Source organism: Centruroides sculpturatus, unplaced genomic scaffold (assembly GCF_000671375.1).
Source record: "Centruroides sculpturatus isolate CEXI.00-Female unplaced genomic scaffold, Cexi_2.0 scaffold202, whole genome shotgun sequence".
Classification (NCBI taxonomy): Eukaryota; Metazoa; Arthropoda; class Arachnida; order Scorpiones; family Buthidae; genus Centruroides; species Centruroides sculpturatus.
The window spans coordinates 581,616-596,504 of NW_019384441.1; the positions used below are offsets into that span (position 1 = coordinate 581,616).

The 14,889-nt window shown below is 33.0% G+C and overlaps 1 protein-coding gene and 1 long non-coding RNA gene across 4 annotated transcripts in view; one reads left to right on the top strand and one right to left on the bottom strand.

Annotated features, from left to right (window-relative positions):
- LOC111620168 (ecdysone-induced protein 74EF-like) overlaps positions 1 to 14,889 on the bottom strand; it is a 54,265-nt gene that overhangs the window by 23,807 nt on the left and 15,569 nt on the right. Inside the window, exon 4 of one of the 2 annotated variants that reach the window (XM_023362049.1) lies at positions 9,988 to 10,417. In XM_023362049.1, the coding sequence (XP_023217817.1) occupies positions 9,988 to 10,417 (430 nt within the window). Of the gene's footprint in view, positions 1 to 3,744; positions 4,031 to 9,987; positions 10,418 to 14,889 lie in introns of those variants that run through there. The other variant, XM_023362050.1, reaches the window with a different exon arrangement.
- Positions 8,659 to 10,701, top strand: LOC111620171. Of its 2 annotated transcripts, none has more exons than XR_002755867.1 (4): positions 8,659 to 8,893; positions 10,000 to 10,214; positions 10,301 to 10,483; positions 10,562 to 10,701. It is a non-coding gene; the product is annotated as an uncharacterized LOC111620171 (long non-coding RNA). The 2 variants fall into 2 exon arrangements; XR_002755866.1 differs by having other exon boundaries at positions 8,659 to 8,811.

The following is a 14,889-nucleotide window of genomic DNA, read 5'->3' on the forward strand; positions in this document are numbered from 1 at the left end:
TAACGAGTCCGATCGAAAAGAAAATTCGAGTCTTTTCGGGTTAGGTGGAAGCACGGAAAGCCTGCAGTTACGGCAACGAAAGTATACAAAATCCGACCAATTTATGTCGCGATCGATATTACGCACTCCCTTAACCCCAATTCGACACGCAGGCGCCACGGGTGCAGAAAATCTGGGGCGTTTTTGCCTTGGGAGATTTATTTTTCGCGCCCGTCCTGTCTAAAATAATTCGGGTTTCTGCGCTTCATAACCGTGTCACGGTTTGTCGGCAACGAATCCGTTCTCTCGTCTCTTCTCCGAGGGATGTAGAACGCGCCAGTCGATCGCGTCATCCCTCACCGGAACCGGAAATGGGTCGGGTCAAGCGTCGCTAGTACTCGCGGGATGGAAAGTGAAACGACGTTCCACTGACCTCGATTCGTGCTACGGCCAAGCCGCACCGAATAAGTTTTCGGTCTCCGCTGTTATACAGGTGTTTGAAAAAAAGAGGAGGGGACTGTCCTCTTTTCTTTTACAAATGTGTAACGAGCGAGTTTGATCTAAATAAACAGCCTTTTCGATATTTAATGCCAAAGTTCAGTCTAACCTACTTACTGGATCTTCTTTCCTGGAATTTTTTTTTTCAAATTAAATAAATATTATATAAACGATCGTCGTGTGCTCGATGTTGCAACGCTTTCTCGCACTTGACATCATTTTCAAAATAACTTTTACCAATTCTTGCCGTGTCGCAAAATCATAGAGCTTTTTTCTTTCCGGAATATAAAATATCTTAAACCAGAGAAGCCTTATTTGAGAACTTCAAAAAGATCTATTTTTATTTATTTATTCATCGTATAAGAATCATGTTCTAAAATACGTTCTAAATTTCGTCACCTCGAATTGTTTTACCGATTTAATTAGAAAATTAAGCCAGTAAACTAATTAGTTGTCGAAATTTTTGTTACATACGTATCTAAATAGGCAAAACAATTCCGACTTGAACGTTTGCTATGGTCTAAAAGTAACGGAAGAACACAATACAAGCAGTATCATACATCCCGTGTTTAATCCATTTCGGTAAAAATTAATCGACATAAATATAGAATAGGTTAATTCAGAATTTGAATTCGATTTTATAATCTATCTTACGCAATAGAAAGATAATAAAAGTTAAGCCAACGTTTTAAACAATGGGAGAAAGGCCATTCATTGCAAATATATGTAAGAACTCGCACTTCCTTGTTGACGAAGGTAACGAAAATCGATATTTTTTTTCCTAACAAAAGAGGAAAACGAAAACTTTAATAAATCTATTCTCTCCTAGAAACAGTTGTTGTTATTGTGGATTTGACTATATCAATCGACGTTTTGCGGATTTGATTGTCGCCGCTCTACAACGGTAGTTCCTTCTGCTCTAACTGCATTTGAGTAAAAAAATTCCACGGCGGCAATCGAAACGTTTGTTATAGATGTAGTTTCACCCACAACCCGGTGTCATTGACATCGGCCATGGCCCAATGGTGAGCGATCAATAAGTCTGTGCAGAGTCGGCGCCACGTGGGCATTGATTGATCCCGGCAAGAAACACTGACCTTCGCCGGAAATGATGTAATCTTTCCCCGATACGCCACCTTTCGGATTTTTTTTTAATGAGACGAAATTGTTAACCCGCTGGATGTGGCAGAAGCTCAACGAATGCGGATCCGTCCCCTCCTACACCATGCCAAATATCTCGGTTAGTTTCAAAACACCGTCGAATGCAAATAATTCTGGCGAGAAACGCTAATATATTCTTTTGAAAGTTATAAATAGATTTAGTCTACCAAATTGATCGCTAAAGGAGACATATCGGGGAGAGTCGGCCGGTAACAAAAGCAAAATAGAAAAGAAGGAAGTGTTTGTAAAACTGATTTTAAAAAGCGATAATTAAAGATGTTTTAGTTCCGCTTAACAACTGAATGACGTCACAAAACCGAACTAAATTCGATAAGACGTATCCGCGGCTTCAAGGCCAACAGGAAACGGCCAGAGGTCTTCCACTTCCGGTTTCGGAAATGCGATCTTGAACCGAGTCCAAAAGGACAGGCAAGTTAGCTAAAATTTCCTCTCTCCGTGTGTAGAGGTGCGACCTTGACACTGACTTTACATCCAGTCTTCCTCTCGAAAGCTGCAACTGGTTACTCGTAAAATATTTACCAGATATCCGGTCGGGATAAAAGCGTACTTAAATACAGTCCGTAACGAAAGAGAACCATGGGTTTTCCTAATGGAACCGACCAGAAACGTTAGTCCAGACTATGATCCATTGGGCAGTGTACATATATATAGGTCAATGGGTCAGTTTAGTCAACAAAATCATCGATACGAAATAGTGACAACTGTACTTCGCTCGTCAATCCCATGTGTTTATCTCTCCTCGGTAGTAAACAATTGGCAAAAGTACGATGACGTCACCAGGTGCTAATTTCGAATACCCCATTTAGATTCACCGATAAAATTATCACCAGAAGAAGTACAATAATTATTAATCTGCGATTTTCGCAAACAAGAGATAAATATATTACTTATCTTCTATAATATCCGGAATATTTTTTTTGCCGCCAAACTGTAACCTTTGCTCCATTTCGAAGCGCTTAATTTTCGTATTTATTTATGTTTTTTATAACTTGGAATCGAATTTAAAAAATAAAACTTCTAAAAACAAGAACACAGGTGCTTCTCAGAAAATAAAAACTGGACGTTTGCCATCATTCCTATAGGGTAGGTTAACATGACGTCATCCGTTTTATCCGATACGTCCACCAATCTGGTTTAAGTAATTTACGGCAGAGTTTGTTTTTAGGAGATTCGTAAACACTGTGGATTACAGAAGGAAAAAACTCTACGAAGTCGTCATCGATTACTGAACATTTATCGTGTAACTTTAGAGGTCGAACATATCCGCCGGGTATTAGTCTGTTCTACGATCTTAATATACAAACATATAAAGTTCGACCTTGGAACTACAGCCAAAGCCAACGACCCGATTGAAGGCTGAGGAAGATGGTGGACGATCGATAATATCACCAGATACCTCTTCTAGCAGGAACCTCCACTTAAAGAAACCCCATTTGGATACCCCACAAGTTCACCCGAAACCGGGGCGGGTGCGCTTTGCGCAATTCCAACTTGGAAAAAGAGAATAAGAAAGAAAAAAATGAGTACACGGAAGAGAAAAATGTCATGTTTACGAACGCGATATTGTTTCTGGTCCGTCTCTTTTTAAATCTCCAAAGTTACGTAAGCCGAGCATCGAGCATCATCACCGGACTTACTATGTCATTCCACTTTCCATTCAATCGCGTGCCTCGTAAAGCGGGACCTACATAAGTCGACTCTATTGTCGAATCGACCCTTATAACCCGAACAATCCCGAATTAGGTAAAACGGGAGTGATCGATAAATCGCTACCGACGGATTTCTTTCTTCGTTTTTTTTTTTTTTAATATTAGTCCTACTAAATTTGGGACCGACATTCTGTAAATATCTAGTAAGTATGCCATCTAAATGGTAAAACGGGTTAGCGGTACATCTCCACCCCACGAGATGAATCTATTCTCAACTTACACACGTGACGTCGGCTTCCCCCCTATTAAACAGGAACTGAATAAGAGCGACAGTAAGGATGTCTCCGTCTTCCTCCCTCGCTCTTCCTGGTCCAACTTCCCCCCAAAAGAAGTAAAAACGACCGCGACGGCTAGAAATAATGAACTTGCAACTTACGGTATCTGTTTAGTAGAGACTTCTTAAATGTATATTTCTGTTTTGTTGATAATTCCATTTCCACATCTTCGGGCATCTTCTGTGGTGAAAGAGATGGACGTAACACCTCTTTTAGACAGGACAACCGCTTTAAATTGACATAAATCACCCTCGTTTATTACCGATGGAAAGGCTTCCGATCGACCCCTCGGGGGCGATACTTAACGAAGAAAAAACCTCGTGCGAAGAATCGCCACACGGCCACACAGCGTCCTTTCTACACAACTTATCGAAACGGAATGAGGTTGGGAGCGTTTTGTTTCGTTTGGCGGCCCGTGAATCGCTCGAATGGAGGGCGCCCTCCAGTGTCAAGAACGAGAACTTTCTCTTAATAGAAAGTTGCTTTAGTAGGTCGTTGGCTACGGACTGCTTTCGTTTGTTCCTGAAAAAACCCTAGCGATTTCTTTTCATTGTTTTAATATCACGTAATCGCCCATTGCGATTTCAAACGTTTAATAAATACTCAACCGCTAAATCTCACTTATTATTACGGCAAATACAATATTTATTATCAATTGAAGTTTAATAAACACGAAAACAAAACTTCTATTATCTATACATTAATTAATAAAATACTAAAATAAAAAAACATGCATCGATTTTCAGTTCTATATACCACACACTACATAAAATATTCAAAAAATATTCCTTTTTAACCCGTAAAATCGTGATAATTTACGCAACGTAGAATCTACCTAACTATAATTAGATAATTGATTTTAACCGTAAAAATATTAATACCAAATAAGCGCAATTATTTAAATACCAAGCCAGAAAATTGTAATTTTTCAAATGATATATCCAAATAAAAGCGAATTCGATTTTGCTTGCGAGTATTTTCTAACAGCAGACAGCCAATACCCCCAAATAGACACAGAACAATGAACTATTTTACGATGTAAATAACTAACAACGTTATTTTAATCAATTAAAAGATAGGCCCAATATGCATCGCTAATGTTATTCGACCGAGTTAATGTTTATGTTATTCTAACAGCGTAAATAGGAGCGAAATAAATCATTCCAATTATTCTAATTTGAAATATTTATTAACTTCCACAATCAAAAATATTTGTTATAATCATTTTAACTGTTACGTATTGATATTGCCAACGTAACTGTATTAGCACTGATCTACTCCCGGTTCTACAACTGAAATTTGGCAACTTTCCCGTTTATATGGGGCACACTAACCTATTTTAACCCTTAAACAATGTCATCACATGGATATAAAACCGCAACAAAATTTTAAATCTACTAAACAATTTTTAGATCTGTCACAACTTTTTTTTGAGTGAAAAGAAAAAAAAACGTTCCTTTCCAAAAGTATTTAATCTTTAAAATTAGTGTATAATATCCGGGGTTAATAAATTAATATAATAATAATCTCGTGTTTAGAAAAATAATAATAATTCGATCCAAGAAGCCGTTAAAGTGACGATAAGGTAAGCCAATGTCGTCCTTAATTCGTCCAAATTTACTCTGGCGTGACATCCGGGTATTCGATATTCACCCCAAAATTTGGCATTTTTAGATAAATTCAATTGAAAATTTTTTACTTTCTAATTAATATTTAAACCTTTCGTTATCCATGACCCATTTACAGATACAGATATGCTCCCGGTAGGATTCCTTATAACATAACCTTAATACATACTTTACATGCTATACCACATACAACCAGACCCTATAAGAATATATATATAGGACCTATTATATAAATATTTTATAGCTGGTTCCTTTTGTTTGAGTTTTTTTTTAAATTACAAACGGATTACATTCGGTTTTAAATGTTAGTAAACGTAGGCTATATAGAATGAATGTTTTCAAAAATGGAAAACGCGAAGATAAAAATAGGTCATGTTATATAAGTTCTTTTTCTTCTATTTTTTACATAGCAAATGTATATAGGTAATTCTTTAGTATAATGATTTTTCAGCAGAGAATGATTTTAGTAAAATTACTTTATAACAATCATCGTTAATGCGGTATTTCCTAGAGATATGCGAATTTACTTGCTCTTTTGTCTGAGGTAGGAGGAGGGGAATTTTACGATGGCCCCTGGTCTATTCATTTACAATAGCGTGGCCCGGGCATTTAGGACCTTGCTTCACCTAAAGACTTAGGTATGTGGCTCTGTTATTTCGTTTCAGCAGAATATCTTTCATCTTTTACCAAAATATTAAAGTTTACAATTAAACTTTAATGTTGTAGGTATTGGAATTCATTATATGCAATTATAATGCATTGCACGCAATAATTTAAAATTTTGTTGTAAAACGTTATTCCTTTTATTTATTTTCTGGTTTTCTTTCTCTCCATATATGCAGCAAAATATCAAGTATTTACACGTATTGTTATATAGTTTTGATGATTATTCATTTATGAATTATAGAAGAAAGGAAAATTACGAGTTACACAAGAAATCTTAATGAATAATCGATGTAAATCTTACCACTCTAGATTAGAACAAAAGCCGTGAAATCATTAGGGAGAAATCAAATTTGCAGCTAATGTTCTGTCGCGAAAAATATGCAGCTTGCGATTTTATAGTAAATGCGACCGTTTACTATGATCTTGCATCTGTTTTTGCAATAGTTTATATAACAAATATTAAAAATCGAATCCGTTAGCAAGATGGAAATAAATTCTGACATTGAAAAGACCATTTCTAACGCTTGTCCTTGACGTGGACATCCGCAAACTTTACTGACGTCACTGGGATAATTGCTGGAAAATATTTTTTTGCGTCGTCACTCTCTCTCTAAAGCTCGAAATAACAGGTGGTGATTTGACTATTATCTTTCGCATACTTTCTTCGAGAAAAAGTTACGAAAAGTGAAAAGAAAAAGTTATCTACAAATAAAATACAATAAAATTCCATAATTTATAAATAAATAATCATCAAAACTATATAATACATGAAAATACTTGATATTTTTCCGCATATATGGACAGAAATGCTGTACTGTACATCTTCAATTTTTGCTTGTTTGTGTATGTGTATATATTTTTTTTATCAATAAAATGTAGAAATTCATTGTTGATTGAATTTTGGATTTTAACACATGATCTAGATTTAGTGTTTATATTTTTAAAATTTATTTTTTGTTTGAATTAGTTTTAGAAATAATAACAAAACTGTGTTTACGCCGCTCGATTCATTTTAGTGTCAATGGCGTAATTTAGATCCGTTTTTATAAATGCAAAATATTTAAAATATCTCAATGATTGGAACAACCGGAACTATTGAGAATGAATCTCGAATTTACAAAGAATGTTCTCGAATTCAAAATAGAATTATTCTGAACTGTTTAAAATTCCGCGAATCACGGTCGTTCCGACGCGACAGTTCCGGTTCCTCGATCGTTGAGAGAGATTTCCGTTTTCGAAGTTTTCTAGCACCTGCCACGTGATACGAAAGGCTATCACCCAACTAATAGTCAACCGTCATTACAAATGATAAATTCTCATTAAGGTTAGGAGTCTCGAGATATCTGCACCTGCTTGGTGCAAAATACCCTTAATAAGAGAAAAAACACCCATGTTTGGCTTCAATAAACAAAGACAATTGAAAAAATCGCTTTCGTTCAAAGAATGGCATTTAATAGGTTGTCAATTAATTTATAATTGCAAAACGTGCAGCATAACTTTAATTCATGGTCATAGCCCGAGGTCAATATGGGGCCCCTTGGTGAAGATCTCACAGATGTACCAATAATTACAAAGCTGATTAACAGAATTTGATTACAGAAGGTCCGAAATGCCCTTATGATAATTGGAAAAAACACGTTAAAATTATTTTCCTAACGTTACAAAATAATAAATTACAAGTTAAAAGTGTTATTTATCAAATAAAAAATTATCAGTTTTTACTTTTTTAAATGTAAAAGAAAAAAAGACAATAAAAAAAGTCAGTTTATGAAATTTTCTTAGAAACGAAAAAAAATGCTGACATACTTTTCCTTATATAAAGGAAATTATAGATGTTAAAGACATATTTTTGTTGTAATACAGAACTAATAAGAGAAGCAGGTGCTCCTTTTCACCTGTATACCGTTAAAACATGATTCATCTACCTTGAACTTGATCAAAAAAGGTCAATGATTTCTTTCATCCGTTTACATATCAGAGGTTCAAAATACCTTATTGATCCTCTATTTTTGTTTGCTCATACTGTGCATTAATTATATTCTAGTTATTGATATCCGTCATGTAGCAAATTTATTCTATGACATCATGTACCTGCGGAAACTAAGTATCCGGCGGTGCCACGTATCCTGTCTCAGGTCCACTATTTCAAGGTCAGAGGTGGGGGATATCCCTCCGTATCCATGATGGAAGTGTACTGACCCTTTCTAAGAAATGCCGAGTTAAATTTTCCATGCATCATTCAAAATTATTTTATTTTTTTAAACTTTAATCTATCAATTATAAATGTACGATGGAAAAGAGAGATACAGTATATATATTTTTTCAATTTATTACACGTATCCTTATTGAACTTGAATCGGAATTAAGGTCAAATAATATTTAAATAAGGCGATTTTTTGCCATCGATTCGGTCGATTTTTTACGAGAACGAGTTTATATCGCTGTGCATCAAATTTATTATCCGAAAATTTCACAATTTAAACATAAAATTACCGCTAAAAAATGTACGTTCCGGTTTTCTTGTTAGCATAGTTACTTTATTAGTTACACGGAGGATATTTCCTAGAACGGACCGTCTCCTCTCATGAATGCCAATGTAATCTAAGTATATTAATCACGCAGGTATCTAAACATTGTTAATGACGTGTAATTTTCCTAGAAATAAATTTATTTTTAAATAATAATATCTATATAAATGAATATTATATAAATCTATAACGGAGAATATAGATTAAATTAATATATTCATTTATATTTTATAAATGAGTCTATATATGCAAACTTTCGTGTCCAACGGAAATTAACGTACTTTATTCCAATTATTTTAAAAGAATCCGTTGTTTTCTCTAAAGAAAACTTGAAAATTACAAGGAAGTAAGGATTTTGCAATGTTATTATTAATCAATAAGAGTTACTTTTCCTTATATATTTTCCTCACTGTTCTTCTATTAATGGAGTAAGTATATCCTAATGGATTCGAACCCGGTTTCATTTCACCGAGTAATCTGTACATTTAGATACTCCTTTACCATCTTTTCTAAATATTGTAAAGTTAATTAACCCACTAAAATCACTTCCTAACTTTTTATAACGAGCATCAAACCGAATATAAACAATAAAGATATGTTTTTTATTGATATATAAATGTAATCAGCATTTGTTTTTGTTGATCTTTCATCAATAGTTAACCATAGTTTGGAAGAATGATTTCGTATGTTATTTTTGCATTAAAGATTAATATTATAAAATTTCTCAATAGTTAAAAAGTTGCAAGATTAATAAAATAATCCACATTCAGTATATTTTAAGCACGTATCAAGAACAAAGAAGATATTTTGATCTTCTCAATAATTACGACACAGCAGACAAACATCTGACTAAACTCTGTCAGTACAGCACGCATCTGGTGTAGTGGTTGCCAGATGTGAATGAACTCCTCCAGACGTAAAATATGCGTAATGCCATCTAGTGTTTCGTGGCCTAACTAACTTTACTTGTCATAATAATAATACTTACTTATATAAAATAAAATTTCTTATATATATATATATATTTAAATTATTTAAATATATATAATACAAAAAGTAACATCTGTTATATGTTTCATTAAATTTTACTATCGAACGACAAATTAAGCTATAAATTCAATTATTTTGTTATAAAAATGATAATAATTATAAAAATTGTGTATTATATTATTTAATAGGCGAATAAAATTAATAGTAATTAAATTCATTAATATATTTTGTAATTTTTTTATATTTGAACTGTAACACCATCTGTCGATTATATATAAAATTAATCTTACTTGTTAGAGTTTTTAAAATTTTTTATAGCGCCATCTAATGGCGAAATATATTACGTATTTAACAAAATAAATACTGTATTTGTACTGTACCTGAAGTAAATCAATTTTTATAATAAATAGAAAAATTTCGTGTTAATTATATATTCATTACTAAACTTTAAATTCATTCCATAACTTTAGTTTTAATTTCTAATCCGCGATGATAAATAAAATTAGAGGAAATAAAACAAAAAAACAATTACCACTTCTTCCAGAATCGGACGATTCAGACTCCTGAAGACAAGTATCTGATGAAGATGTCATCACCTGACAAGATTTTGTAGACGGAACAAATGATAATGAGGCACATGATGTAGAAGGAGACTCTGTTGAAGTAGATGACGAAGGCAAATTGGATTCTGTTTTCAGAAGTCCATCGATTACGTTACTTCTTTTCTTTTTCCTTTTGTGGCAAAACGATTCCAAATCGGTTAGTAAAGGAAGAGATTCATTTTCGTCCATTTTTGCAACAAAATCGGCGAATAAATTATCGAATTCAAATGTTGTTTCGTTAAGTTGTTTTAGAATCTCTTCGTCGTTCGGGATTTCCGGGGCTAGAACTTGAAGATCTGTTGCAGACAATTCTGTCAAAACATCCTGAGGTTGTTCCAATATGATGTTTGGACCACTATCCTGAAAAGAAATGGAATTTAAGATAAAAATACCCAAAGTTTAAAAAATTTTAAATAGTATTATCGAGTAAATATGTTAATTTTCGTTTGTTTAATATAGGTAAATATTGAAAGAAATAGTAATTATAATTTTCAAAACTCTTAGTGATTGTTCCAAGAATATTTTCAAATAGTAAAATGTCAGTAAGATGACCGCGCAATAAGGCTGTGGAAACTAAACATCCGGAATAAAATTCAATTTGGATCCTTAGACTCGAATTACTCACGTTACAATTCGAACGAGTTAAGAGTATCACGTGTAGGAACTCGTTTATTGAACGATGTCACTGTATACGTCTGCACCATATAACATCCTTCATACATTTATATTGGATCCCCCCTTATTAAGATCCGAACATTCATAATTTTATTATGGCTAGTTCGAGTGGGGGTGATGGCGCAGCTTGGCTTATATTGCTGTTGTACCAAAAACTCCAACCAACCAACCAACCATCGAGTGGGAGTAGATCGTCGAGAGCTTTTTGGGGCCTTAGGGTAGAGCGGATTCCTTTCGCTCTTTAGCGGGCTCCTTATGTCACTGTTTTTTTTTTTTTTTTTTTTTTTTTTTTTTTTTTTTTTTTTTTTTTTTTTTTTTTTTTTTTTNTTTTTTTTTTTTTTTTTTTTTTTTTTTTTTTTTTTTTTTTTTTTTTTTTTTTTTTTTTGTCTTTTCTTTTGAACAAATGAAATATTGATACGTAGATTGTTTATTAATAAAAAAAGCGGTCTTAAACTATTTTATTTTTTGTTAGCAAAAATAACATTAATTTATATTGTTAGGAATCACTAAGAACCCCTAAGTTTTTACCAGACCGAGGAAAAATTTCCAGTTTCCCCTCTTGATAGGCCTGAGTGCAAGAGACGTTTCCCATTTATTGCAATGCAGGAAAGACATCTATTGCAGATTTGATACACCGATAAACTCTGATATATACTACAGATCTGTTATACTGAAAAGCGGGCTAACCAGTAGCCTATATAACCAATATAATCTAAAATGTGTTCAATGCTAATATAAAACAATATTCAAAATAGAAAGTAAGAAACCGTATATTATTAATATAATAATAAAGTCAATTATTTTGCTATCGTAACAGCACTTTATTAATATGTCAATAATATAACTGTATTTCATGTTGCAGATAAGCAACATTTTTATGGATGGGTTGATTAGATATGTCGGGTCCTATTCCTCATTTTTTGGCTGCCTCATTATAACCTGATCGAAAAAAATTCCAGATAGACAGGTTTCGACATATTCAGACAGACTACCCCCGAACAATTCCTGGGGACATTTCGACCCATCCGGATTTGAAATGGTACCAGAGCGGTAGGCTGCCACCTTGACCACTCGGCTATGTAATTAATACAACAGCAAGTGCAGTACATACCCGTATTAGGTGTAAATGAAACATTTTTGACATACCTTAACAGAAATACTATGTCAATAAACTAGAGTGATTGACTTTGTTCAACCAATAAGATGCAAGCCAAACTCGTGATCAATCAGAGAAAAACAACGTTAATGCTACTATGTAGTACTGTGTTACAAAAAACGTTTCTCAACTACAATTTATGTTGTCAGAATGTGAGAATGGTCGCTCAGTTTTGAATTTGCAATTGACACTTCAGTCCTTAATTTGAGATAAAATTTTGGGAGAAAATTATTTGAGATAAACATGGAAAATATAGTGAATTTAGGCTAAAAATGCAGGGGAAAAAGTAAATTTTGAAATACACATGTTTGAGATAGACAAGTTCAACTGCATATCAAAATTTAGATTGTATTTTAGTAGTTCATAGTATTAATATAACTTTTTACCTTGATATTATACTTTTATACATATATAATTTAATTTAGAAGTATTACAATATTAATGTAATGTAAGAAGTTAATACAATAATAGAAACATTTCAATTAAACAGACATAAAATTAACAGGAAAGATTTTTGAAACAGGAAACAAATGATTAAAGATATATCCCAAAATAGGATTACAAAAATAAAAAGATAGCATTCAAAGACGTGCACACGGTTGGTTCCAGTGATACGTAGCACCACCAATTTTTTAGTAAATTTTATTTTTAAGGTAAAGATGGCCGCTTGAATTGTATCGAATCTACCTGACAAATTCTTCTTTGGCTATTTCAGTTTCATCTAACGAGCATTTTTACGTGAGAAGCACTATAGCAAGTAAGTTTGGGAGCAAAGGAATAGGTATAGGTATTATTAATGTGGAATCACAAAATATTTATGCCACATAGGTCATCAGTGGCGGCCTTAGGGGGTGGCGAGCAGGGCAATCGCCCGGGGCCTCACTCTTGGAGGGGCCTCGCGCAACAACCAAGTAGAAAAAAGTTGATATTTAAAACTTTTTATTTTATCCTTGGCTATTAGTTATAACAATAAAATAAATTTAATTTATAGTACAGTATATATTAATATTAATAAGTGCCTACTATTTCAATTCACATACTTTGCACAAAGGATAAGGGCCTCACAAAAATCTGCCGCCCAGGGCCTCGCAAAGATCTGCCGCCCAGAGCCTCGCAATGGATAAGGCCGCCGCTGCAGGTCATTGATAACGTTTTAAACAAAAATTAAGGTTTGTTAAAATCAAATCTTAGCCGACGATATTTACACTAAAATATATAAATAAATTTACTGAATCTACAAAATTGTCTTCGTGATTTTAATGAACTTTTTTGTGAATTATAGTATTCACAGAGAATGTTTTTATCAATTTTGCATTTTATTGCGGGGGCGCAGCCTCAAATAAAAGGTTATCTCCATAATTGAAAATTGTTTTTGAAGTCGCTGGTGTTTGTAACGATGGAACCCGAAGACAATTTTGAAGCTTAGTATATTTTATTCATATATTTTAATAAAAATTAACATTTTTAAGTATATAAATGTATAAAAACGATATATTTCATTCATAATAGGAACTTTATAAAATTAAATCATTGGGAATATAAATGCAAGCGAATACAATAACAGAAACTTTTCAAAAATTTATACAAACACTACAGAAATTAAAGGCAGAGCTATTAATTTTTATTACAGTTTCCACGATTAAATAACTAATCAGTTCAATTCACAAACCAAAATTCTTTTATTCAACATATTCTTTAAAACCTATTTCAATTTTTTATTTTTATTAAAATTAATTTTTAATTTAATCATAGTTCAGAAATATATTTGAATTTTCATGAAATATTTAGTACTATTTATATCACTTCGTCTATTAAATAAATAGATGAAATTGATTTGAAAATATTTAAGTAGCCTTACACTGATTAAATTTAATTCTTATTAATGTTTTAAATTTCTATCGCTAACTATAGTTGCATCAATAGAAACATGATTCTAAAGAAAACGTAATCAGTGCAGATGGTTAACGATAATAATGAATGGATAAATTATGCATGAATGGTTTCTTCTCATTTAAAATGCGTGTGAAAACATTAGCTCTACACAGAATACATTTGAATATTAAAAATATTCCTTGTACCCTAATGAATAACTCACTGTTATGTAAACATTTGAAGTTCAGGTAACATTAACACCGAAATATATTCCTTAGTTTCTATTGTTTTCGAACAAGTAACATATAACAACACTGAAAATTTATGAAGTAAAAACATTACCAGTTGTCCCTTAATCTATACTAATATTATAAAGAGGCAATGTTTGTAAGTACTGTATGTAAGTTTGTATGCAGCAGGTAATCTCCGAAACTACTCATCCGATTTCAAAAATTCTTTCACCAATATTTAGAATGGAACTTCAGGGTGGACATAGGCTGTATATTATTCCGTTAAACATTCATATAAATTAAAATATATAATCTAGGTTAAGGCTTTTATGTCCAACAGATGGCGCTACGAGTACGACGCCCTAAGTTTGCTTTTCTGTGAAAATGAACTAAAACAGACCATCTTCTATCTATTTATATGAATAAAAATGTAATGTTCGTTTGTTCCTACCGATTCCTTTGAAATTTTGACACAACGCTGCATTCGAATACGGATGTGTTTTTATATAATATACGTGTCGAAATTCAACCCCACTGAAGGGAAATAATTGGGATTCAGGCTTACGGTAAAGAACTCTGCTTCTATTTATACTATTTTAGATGCTGGTTTTTGCGTTTTAATAGAGTATGTCAACAGAATGTACACTAACAACAAATTTTTCGATATTTTCCCGCGGGAGAGAGAGACAGGATTAAGGCTTACCGTGAATAACTTGGCTTCTATGATACTATTTTAGATGTGGGTTTTTGCGTTTTTGATTGCGTTTTAATAGGGTACATCAAGAGAATGTACACTAAGAAGAAATTTCTCGAAAAATTCCCCCCCACGGGGGAAGTGTTATAAATTTATAATAGATACATTTTGAGCCACAACAACGCGTGGCGGGGTCTGCTAGTAT